The sequence below is a fragment of the Grampus griseus genome, assembly GCF_964374135.1.
Source record: "Grampus griseus genome assembly, chromosome: 1".
Lineage (NCBI taxonomy): Eukaryota > Metazoa > Chordata > Mammalia > Artiodactyla > Delphinidae > Grampus > Grampus griseus.
The window spans coordinates 92,893,353-92,908,517 of record NC_139017.1 but is presented as its reverse complement, the minus strand read 5'-3'; the positions used below and the strand labels follow the sequence as shown (position 1 = coordinate 92,908,517).

The 15,165-nt window shown below is 33.9% G+C and overlaps 1 protein-coding gene across 4 annotated transcripts in view; it reads right to left on the bottom strand.

The window, feature by feature from the left end:
• Positions 1-15,165, bottom strand: part of COL11A1 (collagen type XI alpha 1 chain) — a gene marked incomplete at its 5' end in the record, with an annotated part of 194,942 nt that overhangs the window by 67,390 nt on the left and 112,387 nt on the right. For all 4 annotated transcript variants that reach the window (XM_082652321.1, XM_082652323.1, XM_082652320.1 and 1 more), the window contains 6 exons: positions 4,255-4,308; positions 10,920-10,973; positions 12,489-12,533; positions 12,649-12,702; positions 12,836-12,880; positions 13,014-13,067. In XM_082652321.1, the coding sequence (XP_082508447.1) occupies positions 4,255-4,308; positions 10,920-10,973; positions 12,489-12,533; positions 12,649-12,702; positions 12,836-12,880; positions 13,014-13,067 (306 nt within the window). The remainder of the gene's footprint in view (positions 1-4,254; positions 4,309-10,919; positions 10,974-12,488; positions 12,534-12,648; positions 12,703-12,835; positions 12,881-13,013; positions 13,068-15,165) is intronic.

Below are 15,165 nucleotides of genomic sequence, written 5' to 3'. Positions count from 1 at the left end.
TAGTCCTATGATTACTTTCAATAAGCTTAAAAAAGAAAACAAGAAAATGGGATGAAGCTGGAGCAAAAATGTGTTCTTAGCCCTCTTTCACTGAGTCAGACAACATAGAAATTTTAATCGAGAAACGTTTACAGATGAAATAAATGAGGATTTAGACATTCTTTGAAACAGTCCACTGGTTCTTTATACAGAGATAAATCTACAGTCTGTGATATTCATGCATTTCTCTTTCCTGCATTCCAACAATCTCATAAAATAAACAAGATATAAAAATAAATTTATAAAAAGAAAGCTTTGCATGCTTTGTCATTATTTCAACATTTTATCAGTGTTCTTTCTTAAAACCCAAAAGAATATACTTACAAATGTACCTTGCATATAATGCAGTCATTAGAATAAAATCCAGTAGATGTGAGCGCATGTACTCACTAAACAAGGGCTTTGGGCATATATTCTGGTGTCTATATTTCTCTAGACTCCTGGGTTATTCATTCTGCATGACTGTATTATGATTAGCAAATTTCCTTCTCATGTGAGTTAATTGACACTTAACAGTTGGATAAAGATTCAAAATACTGACAAACCTGCCAAAGAATTGAATTAAAGCAAATAGTATTTGCAAAAGTTTTATTCATTATAACATCAGATTGGAAATAAGAAAGTTAGAAAGCAAAGAGCAGAAACTAGCCCCACACTTGTATCATGAACTTCCAGATAATTGTGATTACATTATTTATAAAAACAAAACTTAAAAGCAGGAAAAGAATCTGTAATTATTTTAATTGATGCCATGGGGAAAGAAAACAAATTTCTCCTATTTTTAAAGTACATTAATTCTTTTTTTTTGAACTTGAGGACACGGGGTGAGGGGAGAAGCTGGGGCGAAGTGAGAGTAGCATCGACATGCGAGAAGCAGCAGCATAGCACAGGGAGATCAGCTCGGTGCTTTGCGATGACCTAGAGAGGTGGGATAGGGAGGCTCAAGAGGGAGGGGATGTGGAGACATATGTATGCATATGGCTGATTTACTTTGGTGTACAGCAGAAACTAACACAGTATTGTGAAGCAATTATACTCCAATAAAGATCTGTTAAAAAAATACATTAATTCTTAAGACCATCAGGTTTCCACTTGAGTTATCAATAACAACAGCAAAGTGAATCAATTCAAGGGAAATATATTATAGCATTTACTTAGCTTGACTGCTTAATTTTAACTTTTCAGGAACTTAATGGTGTGGAAATTTGTACCAACATATGTAAGCATATATATACATAATTTTTTTTTCTTTTTCACTGAGAGCTAACAGCTCTTAGTGCTGTTACTCTTATCATTTGTTTACAGCATGTAGTCCCACATCCTAGCTACTCCTTAGATGATCTCAATAACTTCCATGATCACAATTGTTATCAATGCCTTCTTATGTTTTTTCCTCAGCTTAACATTCTCAAAATTGTTCTCACTAAATGAATCCTCTCCTTTGATTTTCCACCTCTGTTCTCTCCCTTTATTAACAAAGTGACTTCAGATCCCAGACTTTCCTCAGGTCCTCAAGCTCAGTCATTTAATCCTACCATGTCATCTCAGAAACTCGCAAATACAGCTTCTTCTCTCTTGTTGAGTAGACAGACCTGTCTTATTTGAACTATACTCGCCACTTTCCTTGACCACTACAGTTTTTCAAGTCAGGTTCACTCACCTGTCCACTTGTTATCATGCCACAAAAGCAAATCTATTCAACTCATTGCTAAGCATATGTCATGAAATATCCATTACCAAGTCTACACAATCTCAACTTTCCCTAAACAACCATGCACCACATGGTTGCATAATCTGTTCCCTCTGTCTGGATCACCTTTTGCCCAATTTCTAATCACAAAGTTTGACATAAAGCTGTAAGTGCAATCAGGACTTTAAAAAAATTAGTCTTATAAAGTTTTTTCCTTAGTAACTGTGAGAGCAAGAATAGCAGATGAAATTGATCACAATAATAATTAATTATGAAAATTAACTGATTAAAAATAAATGCTTAACTGAGGAAATTCTGTGAAAAATTTGCCACCCAGACTTGTATTCATATGTTCTAAGAGGGTGCTAGTACCTCTGAGTGAGAAACAGATTTGGAAGGAGCTGGAAAACAGCATTGACCATACGCCTGCTCATTCAAAACATTCAGAGTTTTGCAAGTATCTTATAAATCTGACACTGAGGATCTTACAGATGAACTATGTGCAAGAAAACTTTTATAGATCAGAATGGAGTGCGATTATTCTAATACTGTCATGTAATAAGACTTTCCTTGCCATTTAATTTTAGGATAATAAGTTAAATTATGTTTTTCAAAATCCCGAAAAACAGAAGTTAATTTGAGACATGAGTAATAAAAATGGAACTCCTATTCTGATCACCTCTACAGTCAAAGCATGATTTGGCACTGTGTTTCTGAGACAAACGTGGGTTGTTTCAGTAGAATAAAGACTATCTCTAATTATTCCTAGTGGTCTTAAAAAGCTTTAAATTGTAAGATGTCAGAATGAACCTTCAATTCAAGGATTTCTGAATGGGAACAAATCTCAAATATAATAAAATACTTTCTTCTTTAAAAAAAGGAAACAGATATATCAAAATATAGATGCCCTAGATCCTGACTCTTGGACAAGATAATCTTTTGAATCACAGTCAACACAGAACAAGGTGAGAAAGAAAGGTTCCTGGTGATAGGGTGACTCACTACTGTTCTTAAAGTGGATTTGAAATCAGGAGTACAATTTTCCAGACATAATTCTAGTTGTTGTTTACAAAAACCTACTAGATGAGAATATCCATCCTAGAAACGTTAGTTAATATGCTAGTTTTCCACTTTAACTTTAAAGGTTATATATAAAATGGTTACTTTGGATAGAAGCAGAAGCTCTTGATTAAATTAAAGTCAAAAGGGATTTTATAATGATAATTCTCTAGGTACCCCTTCCTCAAAAGACATTTTGGAAATACTTGAGAGGTATTCCCAAGAAGCTATACCATGACTTAGTTAAAAATGATTGACTGCAATATTTGAATGAGAATGCGTTTGCAAATTTGAATGTGGATTATCCTTTAGAGAGTTTATTTCTTGCTCATCATGGAGATGTCTTTCCCAATAGGAAACCCAAACAATTTTACTCTTTGGTCTCACTAAAATCATTCTTGATTTTGCTTCGGTAATCCAAGACTTTGAAGTTTACAATCTGACTAAAACTAAAAAGTCATTACACTAAGAATTGTCACTTGGTGAGCAAAACAGGAATTGGCTGCTGCTGCCAGATTGTTTATCCTATGTAGAAAATCATCATGTTTTCAAATCTGTTATCCAGTATTTCTATTGAACCCCAAATATGTGTTCATGCTGGCAGAATACCCTAAGATAATTTTGAGCCACACAGTCAAAGGTAGTCTGTGTTGTGGTTTCCTTAAGAAATCTGGATAAAATTAATCAATGTTAGGAGCCAAGAATTGATTCCAAGGAAACATGCTAATCCATGGTGATTTCTTATTAGACTACCATCCCACTGCAACAGTCAGATACAAAGTTTTGTTAACAGTGGCAGAATAAATAAACAAAACCGCCAGGATTCTTAAACCACAGTTGAGCTGCCAGTTTCCCCGTTGTCTACCTCTGTTATACACATAAGTTATTCAGAGAGTGTATTTAATGTTATATTCCCCATCATTTAAGTTACATTTTTTTCCATTTCCATTTTCCTACTTGAGAGGAGAGAATGCATTTGACATAGTTCTAGACCAATTACAGCCTTACAGTTCCAATAGCAGGAAATATTTCATCCCTTAATTCTGGATAGAAGAGTATATTATCTGCAGTTTATTGTAATGTGTCTCCTTTAGAGAGTGGAAAGGTGAAAGGGTAGGGTGGAATATATCTGTAACAAAGACTTATGTGAAAGGGTCAAGGCTGACAACCTTGTGGAGGTATCCAAAAGACAATGAGGTCTTTTCCATCAGCTTATCCCTAAAGTGTTGTTATTGAAAACAAGGAAAATCAAGTAACATCCATGTCCTCAAGTATATTTATTTAAATGTTTAGATACAAACATAGGTCTATTTATGTATTGCAAATATATTTTTAAAAGATTAAATGGAATTAATTTCACCATTGTCCTTAACCTGATAATTGACTTGTTAATAATAAAGTATCTTTCTGTGAAATGATGAACTGCTTGAGATAGAAAATTTGAATCAGAAGACTGGGTCACTTACAGTCTCTCCACGTTGCCCAGGGTGTCCTGGCAGGCCATCCTTTCCAGGTGGTCCCTGAAATCACAAATATTAAACATCAAACATCATAAATATTTCTTGAATTATTTATAATCTAAATACATGTTAGGCAATTTTCTTATATCTTCATTGGATATCTTATTTTGATGTTCTATTGACTTCACATACGGTAGAATGTGTATTTTTTTTTTTTTTTTTTTTTTTTTTTTTGCGGTACGCGGGCGTCTCACTGTTGTGGCCCCTCCCGTTGCGGAGCACAGGCTCCGGACGCACAGGCTCAGCGGCCATGGCTCACGGGCCCAGCCGCTCCGCGGCATGTGGGATCTTCCTGGACCGGGGCACGAACCCATGTCCCCTGCATCGTCAGGCGCACTCCCAACCACTGCGCCATCAGGGAAGCCCCTGTATATATCTTTTTAGCATATCTATAGCTATAAATGAGACCAGGAGAAAATTGTACAACTGTAATTTGAATATTTTACATTTAAATTTCGTTAGCATCTTTCTTTTCAAAAAGCATATTCATATTGGTTTGTATTTTTGTTTTTGTAAAAATGTTAGCTCCTCAGTACTTGACAAATGAATATTTTTCCCTCTTTTTGGTGATGTGTTCCTAATACAATTTCTTGTGCACTGAGACTTGGATACCAGAGATAGATAGTGTCCTCTAGTGGTGGTCTGAACTCTTACTAACAAGAATGTGAAAGAAACACAAACATAAACAATGGCATTTTACTTCCCAGTTGCTTCAAGTAAAGGAAACAAGGTGCAAGACTCAATTTTAGAAGTCATCAGGGCAAATTTTTCCCAGCAGGTTTTCTTAAATACCCTCTTGGAAGCATAATGTTTATTAAACACTGGAGAGCACATCTACTATGTTATCACTTTCAGTAAAGGATGCTGTCTTTGTCATGACTGAAAAAATAAATGAAGCCATTAACTAAGTACTTAGTAAACAACTCTGTGAGGTTCTTATGTTTTAGATACTTAGTAGAAATAGATTGCTTCTTTAGACTGCATTATGGATTATTCATACTACTCAGAAACCATTAAGCACCAAGTTCAATTTTCAAAACATGTATAATAAGTATAGGCAGAGATATTCTTAGGTGAGAATGTCTGGATAAATGAAGAGAAATGATCACTGTAATAACATTTTTAATGATAACAGGTATACGTCTCACAGTATGTTAATTATTTGAATAAACCTACTTATTTATTTAAAAATACATTATTTACATAAAGCTATTTTCAAATATCAATTCTTTGTAAACTGAGTTTGATAAAAGGTATTTCAAAATAAGATCATTTTCACAGATAGCTTTTTTCCCACTGGAATAAGGCTTTTTCTAGCTTGGTTATAACGTTTCAGTGGAAAGCCTTCCCAACAGTGACTAGTACCAGCTCTGCTTCCTGATTGCATCTTTACTGACACACTGGTTAAATTACCAGCTCTAATTAAAGCCTGTTATGATATTTCACAAGATCATAGCTTCCTCAGTGATTTGTTCATATTTTCCAGGATCATCTCAGTGATTCTATTCCCATCCACCCAAAGGACCAAAGCTGGAATGTTTTTAACCAAGTCCCCAAAATGTTCTTGGATATCATCTACCCAGCCCTTCTTTCAAAAACATATATTACATATCTATGTATTAGGCATTAGGTGTATCGTTCTCGGTTTAGAGGTGAGACACATCTATAAGTAGTTGATTGCTAGTGGACCTCATCTAGGTTCAGTATTTCAAAATAGTAAATAAAAACAAATCCTGTGCTCTATCACTATTTTGATACATATGGGAAAAAATATGCCATTAATTGAGGGCAGTAGTAAAAGTTTTAACTAAAATTATAGAGGGCGAGAGCTAAAGGATAATAAACATGAGTCAGGTTTTTTTTTTTCCACCACGCTAAAGTGTATCTCAAATGATGAGTTTTGCAATCAGTATAAGGCATTTACATGTTTTTTAGCAAATCTGTAAATATAAAAGTTAAATATCTTGTTATATTTGCTGGTGTGAAAAGTATAGATTACACTTTTATTGCAAAATATTGTAACTCTTTAAAACAGTGATCTTACATCTAAAAAATGTCACATGGGATGAATGCAACATGATTTTTAATGGCTTTCCTAGATATCCTATGGGAGCAGTGTAAATAGACTATATAAAGAATTCATACCATCATCATTTTTCTTAAGTATTTATTCCTAATATTAAGTGATTAATCCTAAGTAATTTTTTTTTTTTTTTGGCCATGGCTCACGGGCGCAGCTGCTCCGCGGCATGTGCGATCTTCCCGGACCGGGGCACGAACCCATGTTCCCTGCATCGGCAGGCGGACTCTCAACCACTGCACCACCAGGGAAGCCCAATCCTAAGTAATTTTAATGGCCTCACACTACTATCCAATAAAATAAGTATATTAATTACCAAATAATTTCATGGCATTAATTTAAATATAATAATTTTATTGATCAAAGTAGACTGCCCCTTTAATATTGTTGGTGAAGAGTAGTGACAAGAAATTCATCTAAATGGGGGGAGGGTGCATATACAGCAAAGCAATCCATGAAATGACACTTATAAATGTTAAGATGTTTTTCACTTCACACTGGCACTGAGTTTTGACTTTTCTCTAAATAGAATGTATCTTATAGTAGTCATGTTATAAATCCTAATCACCTATATTAATTTTTTTAATTGGGATAACTATATGCTAACACTGGCATGAGATTAACAGACTCTAAACATGAACATTCTAAGTGCTTAATCCATACTCCACATGTGTCTGTGTGAATATATATATTTTTTCATTTATTTTTCATGTATATATCTAACATATGTATGTGTGTGTGTATATATATATATATTTCCTGATTACTATGAAAATGAATCAATTAATTTGAAGGAAGAGGAGCTTGGTTCTATCTCTCTACCTGAATCCCTCCTTCTAAATATCAAAGAAATGAAGACAGTTCTTTCCTATATGTTATACAACTACATAGCAGAGAAATGATAGGTACTCTTATTTCACGCACTAATGTTGCATTTGTCAGAGAAATAGAGTATAAAACTCATTTTGTTTAGCAGTGAAAGCAATGTTCCTTAACAGTGTCATGTCTGTCCAAGCAGACTACATGTTTCTCAAATGTAGGCATTTATTATATTTCTAATACTCCTTAGAGACAAAATGCATGCATGATCAATGGCTCAAAACTTGTTGAAAGATATGTGACAGAATGGACTGAAAAAGTTTGAGGAAAAAATGGCTTTATTGACAATAAAATTATATTACATGAGAGAAACTTCTTAACAATTTCTACAAATATAAATGGTATGATAATGTTGAAGTTACACATATCACTGGATTTTATGTTGCTAAACAATGATCTATGCACATGGCTTCAAAATACTTATGAAAGAATCTTATGAGCAAAATCATTTTTGCAACAGTATTTTCACTTCTCTGTATGTGCAACTTTGCATGACTTAATATTACATTTGGAACAAAACTGAAATAGTGAGCAAACAATATTATATGCAGACAGTATCTATATTATCCTTTGTTTAATACTAGCTATTTGTATTAATCCTTTCATAACACAATAATGTAGATAAAAAGTTTTCTTGATATGTTTGCTGTACTAGAGCAAGACTGTTAGTGATAAAAATAATATTTTAAACAGTGTCTAAAATTATTTTAGAAAGTAAGAGAGTTTCAGCATTTAAGTCAGTATTTCACAATAAATAATTCATTTTTCAAATATGTGAGCTAAAATTACATTTGAAAGTAATCAGAGAAAGAGGGGGTTATTCAAACTCAATATAAAAATATTGGAGAACAAGAGTTCCCTGGTGGCGTAGTGGTTAAGAATCCGCCTGCCAATGCAGAGGACACGGGTTCCATCCTGGTCCGGGAAGATCCCACATGCCGTGGAGCAATTAAGCCCGTGCGCCACAACTACCAAGCCTGCGCTCTAGTGCCCGTGAGCCACAACTACTGAAGCCCTCACACCTACTGCCCATGCTCTGCAACAAGAGAAGCCAACGCAATGAGAAGCCCGTGCACCGCAATGAAAAGTAGCCCCCGCTGGCCACAACTAGAGAAAGCCTGCACGCAGCAACGAAGACCAAATGCAGCAAAAAATTAATTAATTAATTAATTTTAAAAAATTGGAGAATATATTTATTTACTTATAAATGATTTTCAACATGTTTAAAAATATAATCATTTGTAACATTTATTTAAATTTATAACATCTTAATTTATAATTTTCTGAATCGTTCATTTATGCAAGATTGTTACTGGACTATATTTGACTAACTATAATTATTTATATTATATATAATTATTAGAAATAAGAACATTGGGATGTACAATTTTTGAAATATTGGCATATATAAAAATCCTCACATAACTTCCTCTCACAAGGTGCATGTTGTTGTGGTTTTGCCAAAAAGATTCAGTTCAACAGATGTAGAAAACAAACTTATGGTTACCAGGGGAGAAGGAGGAGGGAGGATTAAACTGGAAGAGTGGCATTGACATATACACACTACTATACATAAAATAGATAACTAATGAGCACTCACTATATAGCACAGGGAACTCTACTCAATACTCAGTAATGGTCTATATGGGAAAAGAATCTAAAAAAGATTGGATATATGTATATGTATAACTGATTCACTTTGCTGTACACCTGAAACTAACACAACATTGTAAATCAACTATTCTCCAATAAAAGTTTTAAAAAAAGATTCAGTTCAAAAATCAGTTTAAAATATTCAGCCAAAAATCTATATCAATGTGCCACTAAGTGAAAATAACCCGGATGTGAGTAAAACTGCCATTAGGAGTTAGTTATTGGTATTATTACATTGAGAAAACATTTGGTTCTCAAATCACTGACTGCAAATTTTAACTATACTTAGTTTCTTACAGCATAGATAATATTCAAACTATGTTGGTCTTATTCTCAGCCAAAACTTTTTTGAACTTTGCTATTCAAAGTACGGTCCATTGACCACTGGCATTGGCATCATCTAGACATTTGCCAGTAACGTCAAGTCTCAAGACCCATCCCAGACCTACTGAATTAAAATCTACATTTTTAACAAAATACCAACGTGATTTACATGCACATTAAAGTTTGAATAGCATTGTCTACTCTGGAATAGAACAGTGGTTCACAAACATTAGCATGCATCAGAACGACCTAGAGAGTTCGTTAAGACACAGACTGGGCCCCTCTCCTAGAGTTCTGATTAGGTGAGTGAGGTGGAGACAAGACGTTGCATTTCTAACAAATTGCAAGTACTGCTGATCTTCTGGTCCAGGGACCACACTGTGAGAACAATTTCCTTAGACAGGTGGGTGCTATGGTTTGAAAGTCTGTGTCCCCTTGAAATTCAGATGTTGAAATCCTAACCCTCGAAGGTGATGTTATTAGTAGATGGGACTTTTGGGCAGTGCTTATGCCACCTTCATGGAACCTTAATGAATGGAACTAGTGACTTATAAAAGAGGCTCCAGAGAGTAGACAGTGAAAAGTCTGCTACCTGAAAGAGGGTCTTCACCTCACCATTCTGGGATGAGGATCTTGGACTTCCAGCCTTCAGAACTCTAACAAATAGATTCTACTGTTTATACACTACACAGTCTGTGCTTTTGTTATAGCAGACGGTATGGACTAAGACAGTAAGTTGATTCTAACTCATAAATAAATGAATAGGTTGCCAAAAAAAAGAGAGAAAAAAGCAGCTGAGCACTGAGCATGTCCTATATTCCCACAAATATTTGTGTGAAAGTAAAAGATTTCAATTAACTTTGTGAAAATATTTGATGAAGATATTCTACAGACTGTGGTTCTAAACAAATTTTATAAAAAGGAAATGATTCAGGAAGGGTTATCATTACATTTTCTAAGAAAAATACATTATAGAGGCAAAAATAGTAAATACAAATAAATAGAACTTAATGTGATATAAGTAATGTCAGAATGTTGGAGGATGTTTAGGAAGTGACATTTGAAGAAGGATACATTGGATAATGGAAGCTAAAAAAGAAATTGATATACCAAATATTTAAGATTCAGTAATGATTTTTAATGCTGGCAATAATATTCATTGCAGGGCTTCCCTGGTGGCACAGTTGTTGAGGGTATGCCTGCCAGTGGAGGGGGCATGGGTTCGTGCCCCGGTCCGGGAAGATCCCACATGCCGTGGAGCGGCTGGGCCTGTGAGCCATGGCCGCTGAGCCTGCGTGTCCGAAGCCTGTGCTCCGCAACGGGAGAGGCCACAACAGTGAGAGGCCCACGTACCACAAAAAAAACAAAACAAAAGAAAACCAAAAAAAAACCCATTGCAGTAGAAGAGTAGTTGAGAGAATAATATTCATGTTGTTCTAGTTTTGATATACTTTGAAGGAATATTTAGTAAGATATATTTAAATTAGATTCAGAAACATTTGATAAACTTCATAAGCTGAAAATACATACTCTGGCATTATTAAGCACAATTTTGTTTTTATAGGAATTTTTACTCATATTTGTACCTAGATATTATTTAATATAAAAGCTATGACTTTCAAAATTTGAAAACACTGTCAAATGAAGAAAGAGAAAGAAAAACCATGACACTTACAGGAGGGCCTTTTGGTCCAGGGAATCCAACTGGACCTTGAGGTCCTTGAGGACCCTGAAGAGAAAAAGCAGTGGGGAAATTTAAGAATATATCTTATAAGGTACATCTTTATACGTTGCAGTTTATTTCCACAGATAAAGAACAATATAAAATACAGCTTCTTTAACATAATGGCAGAACTATTGCATTACAACAAGATAGTCTATGGTAATTTAAAAGCAAAATGGATGATCTTCCACACTATTCACTACTCAAAACTGCACATCACATCAATGGTCTTAGCTGAAGAACACTGTAAATATTTAGAATTCATATTAAAAATGAGTAGAACATGGATGTATCAGGAACCCTGTAGATAATCTACTTTCAACACTGGGTACACACATCCATAAATGGAGGATATTTCAAGTCCACAGCCCCCCAAAAGAAAAATTATTTTTAAAATTGATTCTATAAATGTTCTGACTCTACAGACATACAAAATTAAAAGAAAAAAATAAGTGACTATCTCAAAAAGACCATAGAGGATACCTTTAGCTAATCTCTATATTTATATTTATATTTAAAACGTATTTATTTCTGAGGATGTCACTATCATTTTACTCATGTATAAACTTCTTTTGTAGATAAGATGAAAAGAACATTATTATATAATTATTCTCATTAACATTAAATCCAAATATACATTTATAATATTGCTCTTGACTTGATGCTTAATTAACTATATTATTCAACACTTAGATTTACATATCTTTAAAAGGCATAAAGTAGACCCTATTACAAGGACTACATTGGTCGCAGCAAAAGGATGGTGAAAGATAATCCTTTATATGACCAGAACATGATAATTATATTCCTAAAAGGAATATATATAAAATGGAACATAATATAAATAAAATTTCTTAAGTAATACAATTAGGTTAGGATTTATTTATACTTAAATAAAAAATAAAGTTAATAAATTTACTATCAAGAGGATAGCTTTTAAAATATCTGGCTACAAAAAATGCTATATTTTGCCAAAAAAACCCCAAACAAACAAATAAAAGGCATGCTTACTTATGTATATTTAGCTTTACTTTATACCAATTGAAAATCAAATTACTAAATAGTTTTCCTATTTACTGGAATAGATGTTTTATCTTGATTTGAATGTATATTGATTGTGACTTAATGGCTACTGGTAGCTTGCATTTTACCAGCATAAAGCTGCTGCCAGCTCCAGGAACAAAGTGAGTATCAGTATGGAAAGCAAGAGGAGTGGAGGAGAAGGCATAGGTGTTACATGTGTATTTAAAAGAAAACAATTATTTTTGTTTAAAAGTTGATATAGGCCAATTAGACATATAATTTCTCTCATTTCTATAACAAAATTAATAGCACATAATTGATTAAGCTTTTTGTAGGAAAGTAAATTAAAGAATAGGAATTTTTAAAACTCTGACTAGATTTTATGGATGACTGTGTACATGTATTTGCAGAAACACGTAACTGTAACTTTTCCCAGAAATTTAAACATTTGCAACATACTAATATTTACTTTATATGATATGACTGTATCGTACTTACTCTTTCACCAGGAGGGCCAGGAGGACCATCACCGCCTGAAGTGCCCTGGCAACAACAACACAAAAACCGGAAAAAATCAGTTTAGATTCCTTCTGTTAACATCCATCCTCTGGAAGAGGAACTTACAGGAAAGCCCAAATGGAACAAGTGCTGATGATACCTTTGGACCAGGTTTCCCAGTGGGACCTCTCGCACCTCTTGAACCTCGAGGACCCTGCACATAAGAGCAAAGATGAAATTGATCTAGTTCCAAGCAGATCTAAAGGCACAGGATCAGTTTTTATTTTTGAAGAAAATAGGAGAGTTAGATGAAAAATGAAAATCATATTTTAAATCAAGGTACTTACCGTTGGGCCACGCTGACCCCGAGGGCCTGGTTTGCCAGCTACACCCTGCCAAAGACAGTTCAAACAGTTTCAATACGCAGTATATCACAGTAAATTGTGAGTCTGGTGCTGAGAGATAGGTACTCATGTAAGAACATTTACATTAGATAGTCCAGAACAATATACTTGTATATCATACCCGGGCACCTTTCTCTCCATTGGCACCTGGAAACCCAGGAAATCCAGTGGAACCCTACAAAAATAAAAATAATAAACAATGAGTACAGTAACTAACATTTTTAGCCACAAGCTGAAAGTCTTTTGGAACACAATGATTCTTACAAGCTGGTAGCATTCAAATCAAAAATATAATTTAAGATACCATACAACCTCCATTTATGTATTTAAAAATGAACTTACAGTGACACCTGAAATCCTGGAAGCATTGAAAACATGAATTGATAAAACATTTTAGTTTTTAACTTTAAGGAAATTAATTAATCAAATATATCATTTCTCATATTAGTAAACAGCAATTCAAGGGCATTTCATATAAAATAAATTTTTAAATTTTTGACTTATAATTCTACATACTTGCTTCAACTCTGAAAAAAAATTTATTTTTCACAAGCATGAATAATCAAATATTAAAGTAGGAATTTTATAAAATATTTTTCCTGAATTAACATTATTGTATTCTTATACTTATCACTTTTTAGTTGAGTATTTTACACCTTTAGAACTGGGTCAAATCATAAAGACTAAAAATCTTCTTCCATCTTTTCTGTTTGATGTTTGAATGTGGTTAGATCTAACTGAGACTCTAAGTCAGACAGTTCAGCATTAGAATCTGTTTGTGGGATTCTGAAGACATAAATTCAAGACTTATGTTTGTCATGCATTCAATTAAGTAATTGGGTACATTACTATAGTATAATAATGAGTACAGTTTTTTCTTCTATAAAATGAGAGCAATCATCTGCATCTTACAGGTACTTTGAAATTTATAGGAAATCAGAATAAAGGAAAGCAAGGTATAAAAACGATAACGATAGCTAACAATAAATAATGATTATTTAAAGATGTAATAAGCACTGTAAAAGCATTATGTAATTTAATCCACAAACAGCTACATTTTACAAATGGAATACGATTCCCCTATTTTACCTTGTACCTATGTCCAGATTTTCATCTGCTGAGAAATTTCTTTGAACATGACTGTAATTGGTTTGCCTTGTCATTGTATCACGAAATAGAGCAGATTAGGGTTCAATCTTTGCTCCTCAACTTACCAATAACTATGAAACCCTGGGAGGGGTTGGCTGGGGGGATTTCCAAACACTCACTATTTTCCTATTCCAACCAGTGCATGGATTAAATGTCTAGCAAAGAGTAGTAGACATGCAGATTTTACACACTTCCCCATGCACTGAGGAAGATGTAACAGCCTTCTTTGACTTGAATACATCTTTGTGTTTTGTTTTGTTTGTTTGTTTGTTTTTGATTTACAATGTTGTATTAGTTTCAGGTATAAAGTGAATCAGTTACACATATGTATATCTGTATTCTTTATTCAGATTCTTTTCATTACAGATTTTTACAAGATATTGAACATAGTTCCCTGTGCTATACAGTAGGTCCTTGTTTATCTATTTTACATGTAGTAGTGTGTATCTCTTAATCCCAAACTCCTGATTTATCCCTCCCTCTCTGTTTCACCTTTGGTAACCATAAGTTTATTTTCTATGCCTGTGAGTCTATTTCAGTTTACACTCACTTGGATTGAACTAACCTAAAGTAATCTTTCTCCAAGTGATAAATGCTTCCTCTGTATCAGAATAATCTGGAGTGACTGCTAAAAGTGTGGACTGTCAAATCCCACTGCAGACATACTGAGACAGACTCTCTGGCATTGCATTCCTGGACCCTGCAATTTCCCCAGGTGAAACGTACAGAATGGATGTTATAATTTATATTTCCTCCACAAGTCAGGAAAATTTTATATGAAGCCTTACGGGATTTGATGGACAAAACTTAGTATGAGCTGCTAAACTTCATTTTAGGACCTGTTTAGCAATATATTCTAATTCATGCTTATAGAGACCACTATGTGATCAACCTGAGGACAATTTTTAGGACATGTAATACTCACACAATGGGGGAAAATGTCTGCAAATGACATTTTTTGAAGGGCTTTCAAAGCCTTTTCTCTTTCTCGAGAGAGAATCAGTTAGTTATACCTGGTAGAATATTACTATGTGACTACTCTAGAAATTTGACAAGTGAGTATAATCCAATATGAAAGTAATTCACTTCTATCAAATTCAATTTGAGGACAAATATTCATCTGT